Source organism: Adelges cooleyi, unplaced genomic scaffold (genome assembly GCF_023614345.1).
Source record: "Adelges cooleyi isolate 19-005CV unplaced genomic scaffold, UGA_ACOO_1.1 ACOO_flye_CR_arks_rails_tigmint_CR_PRNA_30, whole genome shotgun sequence".
NCBI lineage: Eukaryota > Metazoa > Arthropoda > Insecta > Hemiptera > Adelgidae > Adelges > Adelges cooleyi.
Genome location: NW_026095971.1, coordinates 11,699,884 through 11,722,239, shown reverse-complemented (window position 1 = coordinate 11,722,239; position 22,356 = coordinate 11,699,884). Strand labels below are relative to the sequence as shown.

The 22,356-nt window shown below is 35.3% G+C and overlaps 1 protein-coding gene across 9 annotated transcripts in view; it reads left to right on the top strand.

Annotated features, from left to right (window-relative positions):
• Window positions 1-22,356, top strand: part of LOC126838674 (uncharacterized) — a 156,352-nt gene that overhangs the window by 122,727 nt on the left and 11,269 nt on the right. For all 9 annotated transcript variants that reach the window (XM_050573290.1, XM_050573289.1, XM_050573287.1 and 6 more), the window contains 2 exons: window positions 7,221-7,264; window positions 15,634-15,695. In XM_050573290.1, coding sequence (XP_050429247.1) covers window positions 7,221-7,264; window positions 15,634-15,695 — 106 coding nt within the window. The remainder of the gene's footprint in view (window positions 1-7,220; window positions 7,265-15,633; window positions 15,696-22,356) is intronic.

Genomic DNA, 22,356 nt, shown 5'->3' with positions numbered 1-22,356 from the left:
GTCCGCTTGTTTTGGCGAGTTTGGCGAGGGCTGGCAAAGCACTACTTTTAATTAAACACAATTCGAGATTTATTTTAGAAATGTTTTTAGTTTAAAAAAAAACCAAATACTAATCTAATTATGGACGATTTTAATTTTTTTTTTCGTAAATTAAAATGTGTATACGAAAACAGAAAACCTTTCAATATTTGATACCGATATGGATTTTTTACAGAGTAATAAAGCTTAAATTAATATTGTACATAGTAGTATTATTATTATTAATTTATAATAATAAGTAATATATATGAAATATTGTTCTACAATATTGGTCAATTCGACATTTTTTGAGACTATGATGGCTTATGTAGTATGTACAAGTGGTATTAAATATCAATCACTACGATTGCTGGCGTCGAGTCGTACTTAAAGCCTACAGAACCTGAGAAAATAACCGGAAAAAAGTTTAATACAAACTTAAACGTGGCTAGTTCGGATAAAAATTCAGGCTTTATATGTGACCGCCGGTCGTTTTATGGAGCCAACCGACGTTAAACTCGGCGACGGCAATTGGAGAAATCTCATTGTCCTTGGAGATCCATATGCAATAGGGAGAAAGGCGGCATCAGGGGCGTCTTTCCAAAATTATTGCGTCAAGCTCTGCTTAACCCTTTTCCGGATTTTACAAGCGATCGGGGAGTCGTAAAGTGTTCCCTTCAATCGTTGCCGATAAGGCTTTCTGCGGCCGTCCATTAGCGGGGACGTTGCTAACCCAAATGCGTCGTCATAATAATAAAACGAATATGTATGAAAAACCCGTTTCCACATCGAACGCAAAAATTGCCGGCTATTTGCGCAAACGACGTCTTCAATACTTTATTTGTCCGGTCTTTTTATTATTATGATTATTTACAAAGGGGCAGAAAAGGTTCGTTTACAACGAATATTATACTAGTTTCGCGTTCCTTTTTGATTTACTTTAAACACTGTCGGCAAACATGTCGACACTATACGCCGTAAACCGTTCGCAGATCAAATATATTATATACTCGACCGTTTGCACGGAACCGCTATTTAGACCAACCCTAAACAAATATACCTACCTTCTTGGGGTCGGTAGTTTGAAATGTTGTAAAGGGACGTTTTAATAGCATCGTTCGGTATTTAATACAGAGTATGGCTCGTCAAACGGTCGTCAAAATAGAAACTAGAATATTATAATATTTTAATATTTCATCGATTCTTGTGGTTTAATTTTATGTTCTACAACCACTGTGTTTCATTTTATTTATCCTCAAAACGCTAATATTTATTCAGATCTTATAATTATAAATTTCTATATAATAATATATATACATGTTAACTTATTATAAAAATGTCAAATCTTTGACTGAAATAATTATTATGTAGTTTAAATTAAATGTCGTTTTCGCATGAATATTATACACAGGGTGAAATTATCGTGCTCGCTCATCTTCCCGGCGTTCTTCCCGACGCTTAAACGGGTTTTATGAGCGGTGTACACCATTGTTAATTTAACAATAAATTAACAATAATTCTCGTTTGATACGCAACCATCGTTTATTACTCATTACTATATACACTCATACGGAACTAAACAAGTGTCTCCGGCGGAGCAAGTGCGTTTGTCATGTGAGTAAGTTTCTCCTCGAGTTCCGAATCCGGGCCACACAATGAGCTATACCTCAAGGCGTTTTGGGCATGTAAATAGGAGGCGTGCCTTATCATGGTAATAACGTGCAGAAACGTGACGATAACGCGAGGTCATCATTCCCATCGTTAAATTTATAATATACCCTCTCAGCGGCCAATCAACCGCATTCTTTTGTCGGCGACTATTTGAGGTATTATTTGTCACAAATTCGTCAGAAGTAACTTTTTCGTCGCCTTTCGTGTTAAATCAACCGAACAGGAATTAACCAACCAAACCGACGGTTTATATAACAACAAAAAAAAAATGAAAAAATCTGGTCCAATGCGTGTTAAAAAAAAATCGTTTTCTTTTGACGCCCTCAAAACAGTCGACAATTACCGTCATCCGGAAAGGGAGCTCTTCCCTTCATCAATTTCATCCGCGTTTTTTTCCCACCCTTCATCGCATGATTCTTATTTTTAGTGGCCGTGTCGGCTTTAACTTTATATAGAGATTTTTTTTTTTGTAACTTTTTTTCGGACCTTTTTTTATATATTTTATTATGCACAAGGACATCTGGGATTGGCGGTGACAGGATAATGGGTAGACGGCGGACTCGGTAGGCATAGATGATTGATCTGCTTCTCGATGCCACTAACGTTAATTGGATGATCGATGACTTTCCGCGGTTATTATAATGAAGTAGGTACGCAGAGAATTCGGCGCGAACACGCCCGGTCACCGGGTAAATTCCGGAAGCTTAATTATTTTACACGGTCGTCGATCATCGAATATAATGTTATATATGACTATAACAGTTTTACACCGCGGCCTGGCCGATCGTCGAACTAAGTAGAATCAAAATATATAATTATTTACACTAAAATAATAATAATAATCTAAACTCGCAGGCCTCGAGATAAACTCGATTAAGAGAACATGCTTGCGTCGGCAGAGATGTACCTCGAGGGTTCGTTATGGCAGCAGCGTCGGATATCCAAATGAACGACCGGATGCCGCGTACATGTTCTTTGCCGGAAGCGTATTACTGCAGCAAAACTTAACGAAACCACCCGCCCGTACACTTAGACAATGACATGTACGTCACTGGGAATAACGTTTTGGGGAAAATGGCAAACCGAGTAGGCAAATATATATGTATATAAACTACGTACAGGAGGAATTAGCAGCAGTTTCTCGGCGGCGAAGCAATGGGAAACTTAAGAAACTTTCCAACGCCTTAGGGTACTAGTGTATATTTTTCTTTCGAAAAACGAGCGCTTCATCTGCATCTGGCACCTAAGAAGACGTTCTGGGAGCAAAATAAAACAGGTAAACCGCACACCGATAGTTTTCCGTCGTGTCATAATTCAATTTTATTTCTAGAGCTTAACGCCTTACGTACGTCGGGTTCATAAATTACTGTACACCTAAGTAACAGATAATGTTATGAAACAGAGACTGTAGAATATTATATAATACGCTGTCGACTCACACTCCCTTTGTTTGAATACATTGACTTTATTCAAATCATTCTAAGTACAAAAAAAAACATTCAGCAAGTTGTTATATAGAAACATAACATGAGGTAAAATCATTGCTATCTTCAATGTTCGAAACAAACCACGACTATTTTGTGGTCTACGGTTTAACAAAAATGTTTTTTATTAGAATACTATTGAAAAATTTAATAATTATTTAAGAGTATCAGTATTAGAACTATTTACATTCTAAACAATAAAGGGAAAATTCTATATTATGATTATTTCCTATTTACAATAATATATAATAATATTATTATTTGAATTAGTTGTTTAGATAAATCTAAAGCTTTGAGATTAATTACAATGATAAGTAGAAGAATCAAACGATATTTTCATTACGTCGTCTAAATTTTTTTTTAATACACGGCATTTAAATCTCGAAACATATTTACTCGTCTTTCAGAGATTTCCACTGTAGTTGTTTCACGAGGCTGCAAAATTGTATGGGGTGGGATGCACGTATATATTTATGCGTTTTGCTTAACAACTAAGTGACTGGTATAGTGGTTCTGACAGCCGGGTAATTAACAGTCAGACGTACTGAGACATCATGTTGTCGGATCGGGCGTAGACCCACGGTCATCGCCATCACCTTATTTGCGTATGCATTCGCGATTCCCCTTCGTAAAAAGGATTTCTACCGGCACGTCAGTGGGTTGTGAAAATTTTATTTCAAAACCTCGGGGTTGCCGGGCAAAACAATAGCGTTGTATACGACCAATTAAAATTGAATCATCACCAGAACATAATAATATTATGATGTTTTTATATAAAAATCGAGGGATGTTTAACGGGTACCTGTATGGCCAATGATCGTTGCTTAACCCTCGAGGTTTTTTTTTTATTTTCTTTCTTTAGATTATTGCGGTTTACAATATCCCTGGGAATTGCCCTGCGACCATAAAACCGTGTACCCGCCGAATTGGTTTTAGATTGAGACGGTGTCCCCTGTCAAACGAATTTATATTTTTTTCCCCATTTTAAACCCACTTCAGAAACCACAAGTTTAATTACAAGGTTTGTGTACGCGAGCGCGCGCGCACCAAGTGTGTGTAGTGTGTATGTACAGTATTTACAAAACTTGTGAAAAAAAAATATAAGAACTTTTCCTAACTTCGGTGAACCTTTGCTGACTTTTAATTACCGTCGTAAAATAGTAGCTACACTCGCTTCCCTCGGCATTTCTCATCAAACACGCACGTCGTTCTGATCCCTTGCTTCTGGATTAGGCCTCGGGCTCCCCAAGTAAATATTGAACTAACGTTAAGACGTTGCTCTATACCGCCACCACTACCCACCGACTCGGTAATCACGGGACCCACGACGTGATGCCAAGAGACTCTTACACTATTGACTCGGTAGTTTTTCCGGCCGTTGTTCAAGAGCAATGATGAAATTCCCGTACACTCGAAATTTGATTAACCGTCAATATCGAACGAATGGTTTTTATTTCATTCCGCAACGTCAATTATTAACTGAGAAAACAAAGGGGTCTGGTGTCAGTTTCGATAATCCGAGCGCTCAATCTCCTTTGAATATAATAAGATGTACTTGTAGGCCGAGAGAGTGGATACGAAGAAAGGCGAAACCTAATAATAACTGTCGTAAAGACAGAGCTGCATACCCTCACCGATTGGCTACCACGGTCTGTCGATTAGGATAAGCTTTACTGTGAGAGAGAGAAGACAAAACGGACTTTACGACAACCCGGAACCCCAAAGTCAGATGGAAGGTTGCTTTAATAATGTCTGTGTCTATATAAGATAAAGCGTAATAATAAAAGCCCAAACATGTATAGACTCTGCAGGCAATATACATTTATATGTTCTAGCTAGTTGCTACAAAAGCAATGGATTATCTGATTTTGAAAAATTGTCTATTACGATTAATCATTAAAACGGTTATATTTGTATTATTTATGTTAAATTACGGACTATAAAGAACTCAATACTTAAAATCATACGTGACAGCTGTATCAAAATGTTTACAAATAACAAATTATCGTACATTAAATTTTAAGTGGCTTTACTGTTTTTCGAGTGAAATTTGTTCAAGTAACTTAATACTCAAATAAAGTGTATATTTTTAAGTCTTTTCTTTGGAGTTCCTAAAGTAAAATGACCGGACAGTAGATTACACGAAATTGCATACTAAAAAAACCTACTAAGTGCACGGAAATGGGGTTAAATTCGGGAATAGGGATGTAATCTGAGTAAAAGAGGGAGGAAAAAACATTGCGAATAAAAAGGGTGTTGCTTATAAAAAGGCTTTTTGTTAGTGTGAAAAACAAAAAAAAAAAGCATTTACTAGTAAAACATGCTGGCGGCACTTGGCCTCGCGGTGATCGTTAAAAAATCCTTTCGTTATCACTCTTTTATATTTTTAAGTTGAAAACGCGCAATAAAAAAATCAAAGCGGAAGAAAAAAAGGCAGCACTTAATTCAGAAATTAAAACACCGCATTAAATACACCAAAGGCTCTTCAGCATTGTCACTAGAGCCCTCGGATGTGTTTACAAACGATTTTATGTGCAAACAACAATGATGATGGGCGAAAAAAAAGGTTAAAAGATTAAAACAATAGTACATTCAACAATATTTATTTGACTGTAAAAAAGTTTTACATACCTTCACAAAATGCTTTATACGGTAATAGTATAGTAGAAAATGCACAATTAATAGGCAACTAAAATTATTTTTAAATTCTCTAATAAAGTTGTTCATTTATGATTTGCGGTGCCAAGAAATATGGTTCTTTGATAGCGGTGCAAATATATCTGGCGAGTGAGGTATCTGCATGGTTCCGGTCCAGTGGTTTCCACCCGGTAAACCCCTCGACTATGGGTTTTATAAAGAACCGAGTTCAGTTGAGTTTTTGCAGCGTCGCATGTCCCCTCAGATATCACCGTCTTCTCCACGCATATCGGTGGCTTTGTTACGGCCGATAGTCAGATTATATGCATAACGAAATCGTAATGAAGACATTAAAGGGTCGCATATTGATCAAACGGCCATTCCACCTCACATTCACTCTTTTCCACCCTCGCTTCCTCGCTTGACAATAATATCGCCTACTACTATCCTTACAAATGATACGCTCTCCCTCACTCCGTTCGTTTACAATGAAACTCCTTACAGTAAACACAATCAAGAATGCTCTCGTCCGATCAGATCTTTTATAAGACATGGAAAAGTTCTCTCGAAATTATTTTCAAAACATTTTCCAAACGTTTACACCACGCAATGTGCAGCTACTTTTGAATGTTTGCTACTCAAAAGCCAAAACTGTTCAAATACCACGTCGAATACAAAATGATAATATTATATAACAGTCGCTTATGCGTTATATTTTACATTTTGTTTTTCTCTTCAGTTTTGTGAAAAAGTTTATATTTTTTTGTGCTGTGTCTAGTCGAATAGTTTCAATCCGCTTTCCGATCTCTGTAGTGTGTTCTGTTGATACTAGAGAGAAGCTATATACTTCTAAGACCGTTTCCCCTAAAAAGCTTAGTGTTATAGACTATAGTAAGAGTATACCTAGCGGAATCAAGGCTAAAGGGGTCGAAAAGGCATAAATCCCTTGCGTGCTGTTTTCTCTCACACTTCTCAGGCGCCTCGCAGTACTTTTTTTTTTTTGTGGGGCGAAGGATTTAAGCTATAGTAAGATACGTTCGCGAAGAAGGGGAACGAAAAAAAGAAAACCGTGTTAAGGGGGACGTCTTTTGTTAAATGATACACCGCCAAACACAATGATGAAAATAAAAACATACCTATATGATCGCGAATAGGCCAGTTCACCTACATGGCCTTTTAATATAATACCGTTGCGGTAACGTTCAACAGGTAGCCTATTTTAGAGGTCCTATATGCATCGTTATATACTCGAGATCTTTTTTTATTTTATTGCGCTTTAAGTCATAACGTTTACAAGGGGTTGATGTGGTCACTTATAGCGATAACATTCATTCAATACACGGACCATATCGGTTAGGTATTATATTTATAATTTCCTCTAATAATATTTATATTTTGTTTTTTTTTCAGACCTGTCAGTTCGGCGAGTGAAATCTGTTCAGACAATGAGCAAGGTAAGAAATATTGCATAACAAACCTCACAAATAAATGTAATTTTTTAATTGAATTAGTACAATGTATAATTGTATTATCAATTATAGTTAACATATAAATTATGTTCGTTTTTAAGATGTTAACACATATACGCTAATTAAACGAGAAGAAAATGAATAAATATCAAGCACTATGTTTTTCACTATCTTAAAATATAATTATTATATTATTATTATATTTTATATTTATCTATGTTCGGTGTAACCGCTACGGGGAAAAAACGTAAATGCTAATAATTTCAAAGTTAGTAGGGTACGAGAAAAGCAAGCACACACTCCTCTCATCGACATATAAAAACAAACAACACCGCTACGGCAAAAGTTTTAATGAAATATGCACGAGGCAAGGGTTATTTACTCGACGGTCGACTTTCTAATTTATCAAAAAGACATTTCGCTCAAGTGTATACAGATACCTCTCTTTCTCGTTCATCTCACTCTCGTCTTCGACTTCTTTGTGCTACCCGTTTGGCTGTCATCCGAAACGCATTAATATACCGACGGTCCTGTGAGCAAACACAAACGGGACAGAATCGGCCAAGTATTTTAATTTATCTGGAACGCCAATACACTAAGTTTCAACTTCTTCCTGTGCCTGTCTCCCTCTGGACGTACATGTGGAACGGTCTCATGGCAGAAAGTATACATATAATATATATATATGTATATATACAAATCTATATATATATTTATATATTAATTAAATTCTCCGACGGAGTATCGACCATCAAAGAAACCGAGTAAGGAAAGTAATCTTAGATACCAGTATATGTCTACTAAATATATATTGAATTTTAAAATACTAAGAGTTTTATCTAATTGCTAATAAGAAGGAATACATTTTTAATGGCTATTGACTTATAATTTCTGTTTACATAATTGTAGTTCTTTTAAAACAAAATATAATCATTTGAGTTCATAAAATATAATATTATGTAAAAATGTTCGCAAAGTAAAGGTTTTTTTTTTTAACAATTTCGATTAATACTTTTTTAATTAATTTAATCTATTATAATATACATTTTATAATATTACATCCGTTTAAAAATAAAACACGTCTAGCTATAAAATGGCACATTACCTCGAATTTGTATTTTAAAAACATTTGTTTATGACATTTCTATGATGTAGATTCTACGAAAACGTCTTAAGATCTCTTAAGACGATTGAAATGATTGGCATGTGTATTTCTTGCAATATATAATAATCGATTTTTAAATAAAGCCAATTAAAGATAAATGAAAATAATCAACCAATAGTCAAATTTATTTCATACTGTCATCAACGTTCATATAATTGAAACTATATTAGTAGTTATAACAGTAAATTAAATCATGATCTACAAACAGTGATTTAAATCGTTTTATAAAATGTAATTAATGGTTAATGGAAATAATTTTTTAATTTTTTAATGGCATAAAACAATTCAATGACAAGCTATTTTGTTATTACAATTCTAGTTGAAATATTTTGGTGAATGAAACGCCCGTGCTTTTGTGTAAATACCCGTCGATTATAAACGTTTTGATCATTTATATAATGCGAGAGAGGACCTCCCGCACAGACAACACGAAGTCACTAAAAGGTGCTTAGCCTAATGGGGAATTAAATACATGAACGATTTACCCGACAAAGAAGATCGGTACGTTAGTAGAACGACAACAAATGACATACTTGTTGCTGAATATTGTCTTACATAAATGTCGAAATCAATTTTATTACAATTTAAATACAAATGTAAAAAATAAGTGTTAATTAGTAACTATTATATTTTTTTTAAGAATAAATAATTTCATTCGTGGTTAATATGTTTTGACAATCCCGCACTTTTATGATTAATCAATGCTTTTTTTTTTATATAAGCAAGTAGTATTAAACGTATACAATTAAAATTTTACGTTAACCACTTTACCCTATTAAAAACATTTATGAGTCTCGGTGACGGATACAACCAGCAAGCGAAAATAAAATGCACAGTTGTCTCGTAGTAGGGAAATAGTATAGCAACGAATGCAAATATCTTTAGATGCGTTCAATTTTGCACATCTGGTATTTTAAGTAAAATGTGCGTCTTCCGAGAGAGTCTGAGATGGCCGTTGCCGGGGGCGGCGGTATGCCCTCGCTTGACAGCCACGCAAGTTATTATTATTATAAAACGAAATCAAATCTATTCGAACGCGACCGGCGGTCTCGGGTGAATAAATTAGCGGTTAAAACCAAATAAGTATGGTAAAGCTCTAAACCCACCCCGGAACCTCAAATATACTACACACACATACACAAGGAATTCCTACGGTTGTATGAAGTAATTATTACCCCTACCCTGTCTCCTTCGTGCGAAAGACGGCGCATACAAATCGGTCGACGGTACCGCCGTCGTATTATAAAATTTTGAATATGAATGGGCGAGTTTTGCATTTGTAATAAGCCTGAGCACGCGTTACCTCCAATGACGACGTCGCTGGCAAAAATATTCCACCCCGTTGATACTTCCCCTGCCGTCTCCTCCACTTCCACGTTACTTTCCGCACCGTCGCCAAAGGTGTGTGACATGTGTCGACGAAGAATAATTTCCCGCGCTGATTATGTTATTATTGCTTATAATGAGAGAAAGAGAGACAGACACTGCTTATGGTGCGCAACATCTAAAATTGCCGGTAAAAGTCAACCGCCAAAATCGTGTGCGTAATAATAATTTCGGTACGTGACTTTGGTGTTCTACAGGGTCCGACACTTCGAATATATATATATATGTATATATGTATTATCGGACACGGCGTCCCTGGGTGCACACCCTAATCCGTTACCGCCAAAATTAGGGATAACATGAATCGATAACGGACAACGCAAAGTGAGAGAAAGAGAAATCTCAGACTACTGTTAAGTAAAGTGTACAAGGTAATTAATACGGCGTGGACCTATTTCAAAACGCTGATTATTAAGGCCTGCCACGCATTGTGTATGCATATCCTAGGAAATTCACAACATTATGTCATCGGCCATCGTTGATACTACCTTTTATCGACCATCGAAATAAATTACCTATTTAACATTATATCTTCCTTTAAGTTTTATACAAATTTAACAAATCTTAGACACACCGCATACGTGTCGTATATATATATATATATATACTTACAAACATTTGGTTAGGTTTTCCTAGAATTTTCATTGACAAAAGACAACCGAATTTATTTAATCTACGACGTAGTCATTTTGTTGATTATGCTGAACAATAAAAAAAAATAAGAGGAGTACAATTAACAGTCATATTATACCTATAAGGTCCTGTATAAACGATTACTACATTACCATTATTATTAATGGTATCATGTAAAATACTATCAAAACTAAAGTTGAAGTATAGTAATAACTAATACAGTAATATACCTTAGAATTAATTAAAACAAAATTTAACCTCTTTTGGAACAAGCACATCAGCTATTTTTTTCGGTGAACTCGAATTTGGCCTCATAATTCCTCTAGAACGTATTTTTAAACACCAAGCTAGTTGAAGATATATATATATATATATCCGATCTATTCTTACTAGTTATTAAGTATGTATCTTTGAAGCTATCAAAAAAATAACTAAGACGGTTATTCAAGAAATCCAAATTTATTTTTGATATATGTAAATATTAAATATTTTTTGATATATTTTTACAGTATCTAATTTAATCATAATGTATAATTATGCATTTAGATCATCTAGCAGATTATCGCAATGGTAATCATTAGTATTTGTACCAATTCTATGAAAAACCCCTGATTGCATTTCTATTTAAAGTCAAAGGGAATATCATGTCGTAGAGTATAAAAACAACATACAAGCATCGTCAAACCAACAGCCTCGTGTCGTAACTCGAAGCACAATATCAGCCAAACGAAAGTAGTTTTGAAATAACGGATTTTGCGGGGAATTCTTCTGTAACTATATTGCATAAATGCTTACGTCAAACACGTGTAATGTGTTTAGACCAGTCTTTAAATTTCTGTACGTCACCGTTTCGGTGTAAAAGCAACTTTCAAGAGTTTATATTATAAATTTCTCGTCTCCCTCTTTCGTTTCGCCCCGACAACGCATCCGCCTTGTGAAACGCAGGAGAGCCGGAGATTTGGTTTGCTCATCAAGGACCTGTCTCGGTACCCGGTGGGTCGATGTTATTAAAATATATAATATGTACCTACCATTATAAACGAACAGTTAAAGTTTTTGGCAGGTTCGTAATAAGTATGGGTAAGTCGAAATATTTTTCAATTTCCTGGTGACGTCACCAGACTACGTTCATTTATGTGTAACGACACGAGGAATATCGTGACAGCACTTTCAGTGCAGACCCAAACTGGCAGATTTGACGAAAGTAAACTAATGTTTCACATGTTAACGTTGCATGTTAAGAATCAACCCAAATACTGCCAATACTCAAAAGTATCTACGTCAGATAATTTATTACACAATAAGCAATATTTTGTTGTTAAGACTTGACACACGATTTTATGTTACCAAATTTTAATAATTTCTGTTAAATTTACTCATATATCGCACAAAAAATATGTATAATGCTTTTCTCTAATAAAACAGTACACGTTACGTCCACAATTTAATGTAAGCTGACCAACGATTAATTACTTATTTTACAAATCGCAGCGGTTGTCATTTCTCGTCACCCGGTTGTTTTTAGTTCAAAGAATTTCGACAAATCTTTTAAAATTGCATTTGCGCGCAAACAAGTAAAAAGAAAACGCGGTGATTATTATTATTCAAATTGGCATCCGTTTCTTTTGAGCGGGTGTGTGTATGAAAACAGCTGAACCGTAAAATCGTATCTTGAGAATATTTGAAAGGAAAACTAACGTATAATAATAATAACGTAATGACAAACGTGTACGGTAATAATACATAATTTGGATTGAATCCTTAGGGTGCGTGGAATCAGTCATCCGGCAAAGAAAATCTCTTAAAAAGGATTAAATTATTGTCGCGGCGGTATACATGATGGAACTTCCAGATTTACATAAGGGCGTCAGGTGCGTGAAGCCTAAAGTGTCCCCCTCTGACATTTTTTTTTTATTTTATCACACCCTATATCTATGGGCGAATAAATATTTTCCCGGCGACGTAATCAATTCACATGAGATACGAGGTAATTCGATCGGTAGGATATTATTTATACGTATTTATTCCCCAAGACCTACAGCCGATGTCTTCTAGAACGCAGTCAGCATCTCTGCATTATAAAATCTTGCAATCTTCAATGCTCGATGCGTTTTAAATTGACCGAGTTTAGTTTTGTGTGATTTCAAATCCAATTATTAGTTTTATAATTATTAGACGCATTTTTAAATAGCAATACGTGTCCTGTCTCGGCTTTGTTAGTGAATAGAAACTGGTCTATGGTGTCTACCAAAGCGTGTGAACTTTCTATTGTTATATATTACAGTGAGTCACTCTGTAAATTCAGGACGGCAGCACAAGACGGATGAGAAATGACGTTGGACGCAAAGGAAACGGTGGCGCGGTTTACACGGTCGGTTGACGGTAACCGCGACGACCGCGGGCCGGAAAACAGTTGGTCATTAAAGACGGAACGCCCAAAGACGTATCGGTCCCATTAGAGCGAGGGAGAGAGGCGGGGAGGCGCAACTTTTGGCAAGTGGAATTCACTTAGGCTGTGGCGGTTGGGGAAAATGATGTATCGGCCGAGACGTGGGGCGGGCGGTTGTGTTGGGTCACGTGGAAAACCGTCGATTCTTCATGTATCGACCATCCATCAATTTCCAAACGCCCGCATCTCCTCTCCTTTTCACTTTTGAGTTTAAAGTCCCTGGACACCGCCAACGAAACATTATGGAAACGCGTAATCAATTTTCACAAAATATTATGTAAATCTTAACGGCAATGCTTTCGTGTACGTATACTGCATGGGCAATTATTAGCATAGTAGTATTATAATCGTATTCGTCCGTTTTGACCATCAGCGAACGTCGTTAGTTATAAAAAAATCCAGCAACAACTTCTTGCAGCAAAGCATTTTTTTATTCTTTGAGTCCTCAATGCTATGCTCCATAATGTACGAGTATTAGTCGCTCAGTGACATACAAATGAATCTAATTAACAACAGAAGTCAAACCCATGATTTCGGTAACATTTTAATCTTTTTTTTCGTTTGGTATTAATTAAAACCCTCAGCCGTCCGAACCTCATTACATTATTGAACGTGTATTATCTTATCGAACCGAATTCCACTTTTCCAAAGTTATTATACATTATCGTACCAATTAGGGATCGGAAAGGTTTTATGGGACCGCATAAAAATTTCCCAAGGAGTCTGTTAGTCGGCTTGTGTGTGCTGTCGCTGATGAAGTTTAAAAGCCCTCGTCGTGCAGTGCGTTCGAACAGTCGTAAAGATCGGTTAATACGACGCTGGTGGAAAAGAAGGCCGAGAAACACGTTTTTAAAATGCTGTTTACTGGTGGACAATGGTCATGTAAGGACTCGGGTCCCTAGTCCCGCCGGGATCGTTAGACCAGCTCCAGATTATTTGTTTTTCTGTTTGTGCTGTTCCCTAGTATGCCCACATAATCACGTTAACATCCCGTTAGGTCCCCCGACGTACTATCTTCTCGTTTATGTGTGTATTCTTGACGGCCAAACATACTGGGCATCCGTTTGTTTTCCTTAAGAATTCTTTTAGGAAAGGAATAGACAAATACGTATAAATGAGTAACAGTCCCATACATAGGTATTGCAGCTCGTCACATCTGCTATCAAACAGTATTAAGATATACACCGATAGCTTTAACAAATTACAATTATAAAATCTATTACCACATCATTCTAAAATTACAAAAACATTACATACTGTTTTATGACATACGTTTTCTAAAAATAAAAATAAATATATATATATAAGCTAACTAGAGCATTATGTGATGAATCAAAATGTTTGAAAACTCATCTCATTATAGTTTATTAAATGTGTAATATTCAAGTTCTTGCGTTATAAGTAGTGTAGTTTTATTTTTGTTAAATTTAGACTTTCAGAAAAAATGTCAATCGTACAAGCCATAAACATCAAAGATTGACATTATTTTTTACAAAATGTTTATTTTCCATACATACAAGGAAACACTAAGCAACATTTTTTCAGTTTCTGCGGTCATAAAGTTTTAAGTTTTTCGATGTCATTTCCGGAATAGGGGAACAACGAAATTCTCCGACCGCCAACATGACGGCACGTCATTTTTAACGCGAATTAAAAAAAAAGTGAAAAGTTGGCCATGTCCGGATTTTGAGTTGTACCAGCTTTGTTGTTCAGATTCCTTTCTCTCCCTATATTTTCACAGTGACATTTAGTGGTATTTTTATTACATACAAAAAAAAAAGAGAGAATAGCGAACACTTTTTTTATTTATTATTGCATTTTTAAATGGTTTAATATTTTTAATTGTTTAATTGTTTATCCCAGTAGACAGTAAAGAATTGCAACATTCAGAAACAAAGGGCTTGAAATCTAAAAATCTAAAAGTTTTCTACAAACTCAAATCACAAACGTATAATTGATATTAATTTTTAAAAATATATATATATATATTATTTGTATATTATAAGTTATATTAGTTTAGGAATATTTAACTAAGTTAGGATAGGAGGGGAAGTGCACGCAGATAAAAATAATACTATACTCCACCTTTCCTCCTGCCCTAAACTTGAAACTTTTATAACTTTAAAAATAGTTATCCAAAATTGGTTATCGACTAGTCAATATGTTTAGTACATTATTCTCAACTTCAAAAAGTTAATGAAATGTATGCGGTTCCATTTAAGTTTAAGAAGTTGATCTAAAAATAATTAGTTTGGGAAGTGAGTAGGAACATAAAAATTGGTGGAAATTGAGATCACATTATTTAAAGATAACATGGGAAAAAATGTAGTTATTAATTAAACCCAATGAGATATTGAATGATTCACGATAAAATTATTATTAGAGAGAGAGACAGAGACAGAGAGAAAGAGAGTAAGAGATAATAGGTTATAGTTATGATAATTCTAAATACAACTTAAATTTCATTTAGATAAACGCATAAGCTAGTTAATGAGTAATTATATTTATTTACTACTGTTATTTTTGAATACCTTATGTTTAACAGCTGTTGTTGATGAATAGTTGAACGTTTTACATACATACGTACCAGCCGTTCATAAACTAATGCATCATCAATCACGCTAGACGTCTACCGTATCTAAATTGCAATTTTAAAACTTGAAAGTCATTAACTGTTTTGGCAAAAGCATTTCAACATGTTTCCATTTTTTTTTTTTGCAGGAAGAAAAACTCACAACCAACGTCGCAGGGTATGCGGCTCATCAGGCCGATGGACAAAATATGTGAGTACCGAAGTAGTTTTGTTCACGTTATTATTTTTCGGAAAGCGTTTTTGTTTTCCAGAGGGTAAAATTATTAGGAAAATTCGCCGTAAGATTTACGGCCTCATTTTAAGCCTCTAGTATTTTGCCGTTCATATTTTTATTTCATTTTTTTGACTTACAAGCCCGGTCCCCGAGGTTAACATCGATTTTTTTAATCATAATTCTACACAGAAGCCGATTAAGCACACGTGTTGCCCCTCACAACAGAGAGGGTGGTAAATGAGGGCTCCCGTGGCTCCTTGGAGACACATAAGACACCGGGAGAAAGAAACTTAAAAAAATACGAGACAACCGGTGGGGGACATTAATAAACTTTACGGCACTTTTAGTCTCAGTCCTGAGCTTTATTACCGCGAGTAAAAAAAAAACACCCACGGCAATCTTTTTTATTTGTTCTTGTCTTTTTTTGTAGTTCTTATTTCTAAAATTATATTATTTTCTACTACAGGTACATTCTAAAGGTCATTTTAAAGTGTAACTCGTTAACGTTTAATCTATGAACAATCATAAGCTATACTGGTAAACATATATATTTTCAGAGACTCCTTCGCGCGCCCCTCGTGTTGTGTTGCTTAAAAAAACAGTGGGCGGCAAGACCCTGTATAAACTCCAATAATGCTGGCGGGTTGATAAGGAAAGCACGAGGGACAGTCGGCCGGCCCTAAACAAATTTATGGCATTCTGGACCGTCGGAATTATTTCGTCTGGAGGGAAGAATCTTGTATTACATTATTATTATTGCGTTTCGCTGCCTTGTCCGTAAATCTGACCGCAAAACGCATTTCCACAGCTGCAACCACAATAATCATCTCATCTCTGAAAGATTTTTTCCTCTATCCCTACATTTCCTCTTTTTTTGCTATCTAAAAAAAAAAAGAAACGAAAACATGCGATTTTTGTTGCTGATAATGTCTCAGATCATAAACTCCTATAAATCTACAAAATTCTATCTCCCTTGTTTAAACATCATAAATAAATTGGAAACACAACAACCATCCAGAGAAAAAAGTATTCAATAAAATAAGTCGATTCGACCGATATAATACATACTTTTACTATATAAACTAATTAAGTTCAATGAATAAATAATTATAATGAACAGCAAACATTTAACTTTATTACATAATATTGTTTAATCGTATAATAAAAAATGCATGTCTTAGTCAATTCACATTGAAATCCACTGTAAACCAAGGAAGTGGCAGAATAAATTACAATATTATTTACTCTAATATGACCAAGAAACTTCTATAAACTTCGTACACTAAAATTATATTACATAACTCATTTACAATTCAACTCTTTATAAATACACGAGCACGTTACGTTAACCACCATGTATAAATTAAAAAACAAATGTGTTATGTGAAATACCATTTTCATATTAGACATATTAATGCTCATTTTTTTTTTATCTCTTCGCCGACTACGAAACCACAACGGTTACAAATAAGAATGCAGTTATGTATAAAAAAAATGTATGTTACTGACATGTGATATTATTTAACATTAATGGAAGTATGATGTCAGAAGTCATAATATATAAAGTAGTGTAGCGGGAAACTGTCATTACAATGAGGTTTTTTTTTTCACCATTCAAATTCTCACACCATGACCTATTCATACCACGGACCCGGGGTCCTTTTACATTTTTCATTACTGTGTTACAGTGCTGTTTTTTAATGAAAAACAACACCCGTCTTGCTAAATTATTATATTAAAAAATAATCGCAAAAAAAAATATCATGAAATTAGGGGTTGTGACTTGGTGCTTCGTGTTTTAGCCCATCCCTCACGTCCCTATAAAGTTATTTATATTTTTCGACGGGCAAACGGGCGCCACGAGGAAGAAAAAGGGTTAGACGCCAACGGGGACGAGAAGGGATGCGGTAAAAAATATATATAATAAAAATAATAAAATTGATGTTGGGGACGAGAGGAAGACGGGAAAACGAGGGTCAAAAAAAACAACGACGACCGCAATGGCTAAAAATTAATGCGTTAATTACTGTTCGGCAACAAAATTGGAATACCGTGTTGGGATTGTATCACGGCCAATTCCCCTATTGGTCGGGCACAGGTCTACCGCTCAGATACGATTATAGGGCGTCATTATGTATACAATAAACGAATAATATCCCGACACGGGAGCTCATAAATTACATACGTGTAAATATATATAAAAGCCCATAGAGTATAGACCGTCACTAATGGAACACCACTGATATTTTTCAAAGTGTAAAAGCAATAATTATTATTTTTTTTATTGAAGAACTACAATACAATTATACCATAAGTCTTAACAATAAACATTCGAAAGCCAAAAGTTTTCAACAAATGAAACTTGGCACAGACACTCATCTCGGATGACAACACAATACCAATGTGTCAATATCAAAGTCATATGTGGGGGTCATTTCACTAAAATTTCATATTTTTCAAATCTTTATTTTATGTTTTAGTAATCTAGTCACAATTATTAAATATCTTTAATAGGACTATAAAGTAAAAAAGAAAATAAATAAACAAAAAGGAAACTTTTTTTAAAAAAACATGCTTTTCTAAAAAACAGTAAAAAAGTGAACTAAAAAGAAAAAAAAATTATTACAAGCACAATTTATCAGTCAATTTTAGCATATTTTTTTCAAAATGACAATTACTTTGAACACAACCGAAAATTAACTACAATTTTAAATAATGTTGAACAACATTATTTTTTTACTAAAAAGAAAAGCGTGGGCCTTATTAACAATGTCCCCAATAAATTTATCAGATAATGTTTTATATTCTAAGTTTTTTGTAATTTAAATTTGGTTCAAATTAGTGTGTGACACTTACATTTCATAATACTTAACACAATGAATTTCTATTTTGTTGAATAGGGCCCACACTTTTCTTGTAGTAAAATTATTTTTACTTTTAGTTCACTTTTTTACTATTTTTTAGAAAAGCATGTTTTTTTGAGATTTGTTGCAATTTTATGACAGTATTGAAAACAACATTAAGTGTTCCTACATCTTCTGCTATAAACTCTATTAGAGTGAATTTTCAAATCCGCAATAGTTTTCTTTACAATTAACTCTGCACGCATTTGACTTAAAAACTGCGACAATACAAACTGTATTCAAATTCAAAACGTCTCGCTTTCCTTGTAAATAATAATAATATATATTATTATGTTTACGGTTGCCGCTTTTTATTTTATGGTGTTTTTTTATTTTCTTCTTTCATCAAAGTGGCTATTTCAGAAATTACTAACCCGGAGAGTATGAAATAAAGAAGCTTTCGCGTTATACCTGCGTACGATTGCGTTGCAGGCGGTAACAAAATCTAGTTGTGTTTGGGTTTAGGGGTGAACATTTCATGGAGCGGAGGGGAATGAAAACGAAAAAAAACCATCCGTTTCCTTTAGGTTTTTCGTTGCAATAACAATAAAAAAGAGTATAATATTCATCCAAATGTAAAAAAAAACCTGCGACGACGGCGGCTTTTACGTTCCGGATTAAGAATGAAAATTAAAAGTTTAATTCATCTATACAGAAAGAAACGTAATGAAATGGTAGGGGAATAACATGACGAGGGCGCATGGAAAGCTATTTTCGTGAGAGGGTAGGGGAGGGGGTTTATGAATTGGCAGGCTTGTCGTTTATTCGACCTGCAACTAATCTAGTAGTACTTCAAACGAATTCCTGTTTTTTCACCCTACAAGTATTTTTTTTTTTTTTTGTATATGACTTTGACAACAAACAATTTACCTGCTACTTTTTTTTTTAATAACGGTTAAAACGACGCGTTTTTTAAATATATTATGAATTTTTTGTTGTTATTAAAAAAAAAAATTATCCGTTATTATATGCATACCTCCACATAAATCAAAATTAATTTATTTTTCAAAAGTGTTTTTTTACACATTTTAATTGTATGCTCTTTTGTGTTATTCTGACAATGAGAAATAAGCTATATTGGATTTACCGTTAAAAATATATATCAATACTAAATTGCGATTTACACATCCATTACAATTTTAAGGGATGCCCAGGAACTTAATCCGCTTTGCTTTAATAATATACAATACTTATAATATAACGCTAACATGCTTTTAACGCTTAATGTTTATTAGCAATTACTAAAGCGACTATACCAGATTACCTTTGTCATTTCATTTTCTAGATTCATTATTCATACCCATGTCAGAGCTGCCTCCCTTATGTAAAAAAAACTCGGGCACTTCTAGTAGAAATCAATACTTTAACAAACTTTAACAAATTACTAATCATTATAATCAGCCAAAATGTTGAGTACACTATAACATTTAGCCTTTATAAATTATAAATAAATAATCGTCTATTTAATTTCTTCTAGTCACTAATTATATGTTTTGATCATTGTTCTCTCCTTTAATTAGCTCTGAATCCACGTCGCATCGGTTTCTTACCAACTAAAGGCGTCTATCACGATTGCTATACTTTCACGAACGTTATAGAAGCTGCCTATAAGAGTACATTTAAAGAGCAATACGATTGGTTATGAATTATTATATAATATAATATTGCTGCGGGTTTTTTGGAAAATTGGACCTAAATACAATATCGATGTCGTTATCGGACCGATAAGGAAAATCCGGTTTAGAGTTCCGGCCACGGGTCGGTCAGATAAACGGAATTGCTCGGGGAGGTTCGCCGCAATCCGGTGTTTTATCCGTCTCGGCCATCGGGTGCCCCACTCAAAGTTCTCGCGGACTCCAGATTCCGATCGGCACCAAAACTAATAAAGCTGGTAGCCCTTCCTGTCCTAGACGAAGCCCACGCGACGCTGTCGATGCGATAGCCACGGCCACCCATAAATCCTTCATATATAAATGTATATTATATATATATTATATTATTATGTAACGCACACCTGAAGCGTTTGCTCTCGGGAACTTTGCTCAACTCTGAAACGGTCCGGGCTTACTTGGGGTGAGGGGGAGAGAGGTGCGCGGGTCTCGTGTCCAAATCCCAAATCGAGATTAAACCGTCGCGACGGCGGCGGCCCAGAGCGCTTTCTTTGTTACCCTCCGCCGCAAGAGGTTTATAAATCACAAGAAGTCGGGGCGACGGCAGTTGCACCGGTAGCACTGACGGCATCGGCTCCGTCCGCCGACGACCACCGCGGTCGTAAATCACAACGGTGGAAACGGTAGATTAAAGGTCCCCTTGTCCTCCGGTAGTATTCAAAAAAAAAAAAAAAAAATGTTCATACACAATCGTTTCGAGACCTCCTTTGGGGTGAGGCGAAGGAGTACTCTGGTTCGACTACTTTAACCGTTTTGGAATTCGCACAAGCCGTTTCGACAAACGGCTATAACTCACGATATAATATATACTCTCTTTTGCCAGTACCACCGACGGCGAACTATAACATGGATTAAACCTCTCCGCACTACGGTTGTTGCACCCATTTTTCCCATCATACCTAGTACCTATTACACTATAGTCGCGATAGCCACCGCGCCGTGGCGACCATGACGTCCGAGTATACTGGTCTATTCTGGCTTAAACCATTCCGAAGATATATAACTACTAAAGTCTAATCCCTAGATTAGAACAATTACCATGAATAATGAACCACATTTTAACTAATCCCTTAAACGTCAGTACAGACTACAATATTATGTAGTTGCTGTTGTGGACGACCCGGTAATCGGCAGATATAATAATACTTTACCGACCACAAAAAAAAACGTTTACATCGGTCACCGCCGGGCAGTTAAACGTTTTTAAACGCCCGCCGACTCGAGTGGCTAACACGGTGTAAAAATATTGGCCGTAAAAACGACGGTATTAAGTTCGCCCGGGGTGATTACACTTATAAGCCGCATGACCGTTGTTTTTATAGTCTATCGCCGCAACGTCTTATGGCGATACCATGATGTTAATAGGAGATTTCCCCTCTTGTGCGAGAAATGAGCAATTCCGGCAAACCACCCGTTTTGTACATCCGAGCACGTAAACGACTTGTTGCGCGATCATCATGCTTTTATATAAAAAAATAATAATAATTCCGTACCGCCGCGCACCGACACCGCGCGTTTGTTTTTTACCAAACACAGCTGCCTTTTGATTTGTCTACATTATATATATATATATATATATATATATATATATATATATATATATATATATATATATAAAAAATGTCTGTAAACGGTAGGACTCCTACATGGCACAAGAGCTGTCGTGACCTCGAAATTAAAACGTCATGACAGTAATACTTTAATAACAGGATATAAAATACCGTTTTTGGGGGGACAGCGACATTTTGAATGATCATTGCGGCGGCGGTAATGTAGTGCTGACATGCACTCGGCGAGTACACACCTCAACGAGCACAGCCACGACGGCAAACGGTACAATATAATAATAGCATACATGTATATTATTCCTAGCGTGACATTGCACCGTGGAGGAGTAAAGACACGTTATATCGTATAACTGGCACCCCTTACCGCTGTTGAATTGGCAGAGGCAATAAAAAGGAAAACAAAAATATTAGTTTTTCTATGCTGAAAAAATTAAATACTATAGAAAAAGTTACTCCGATAGAATAGGCTTTAAACGTCTCTTCTCCGTATCTAAAA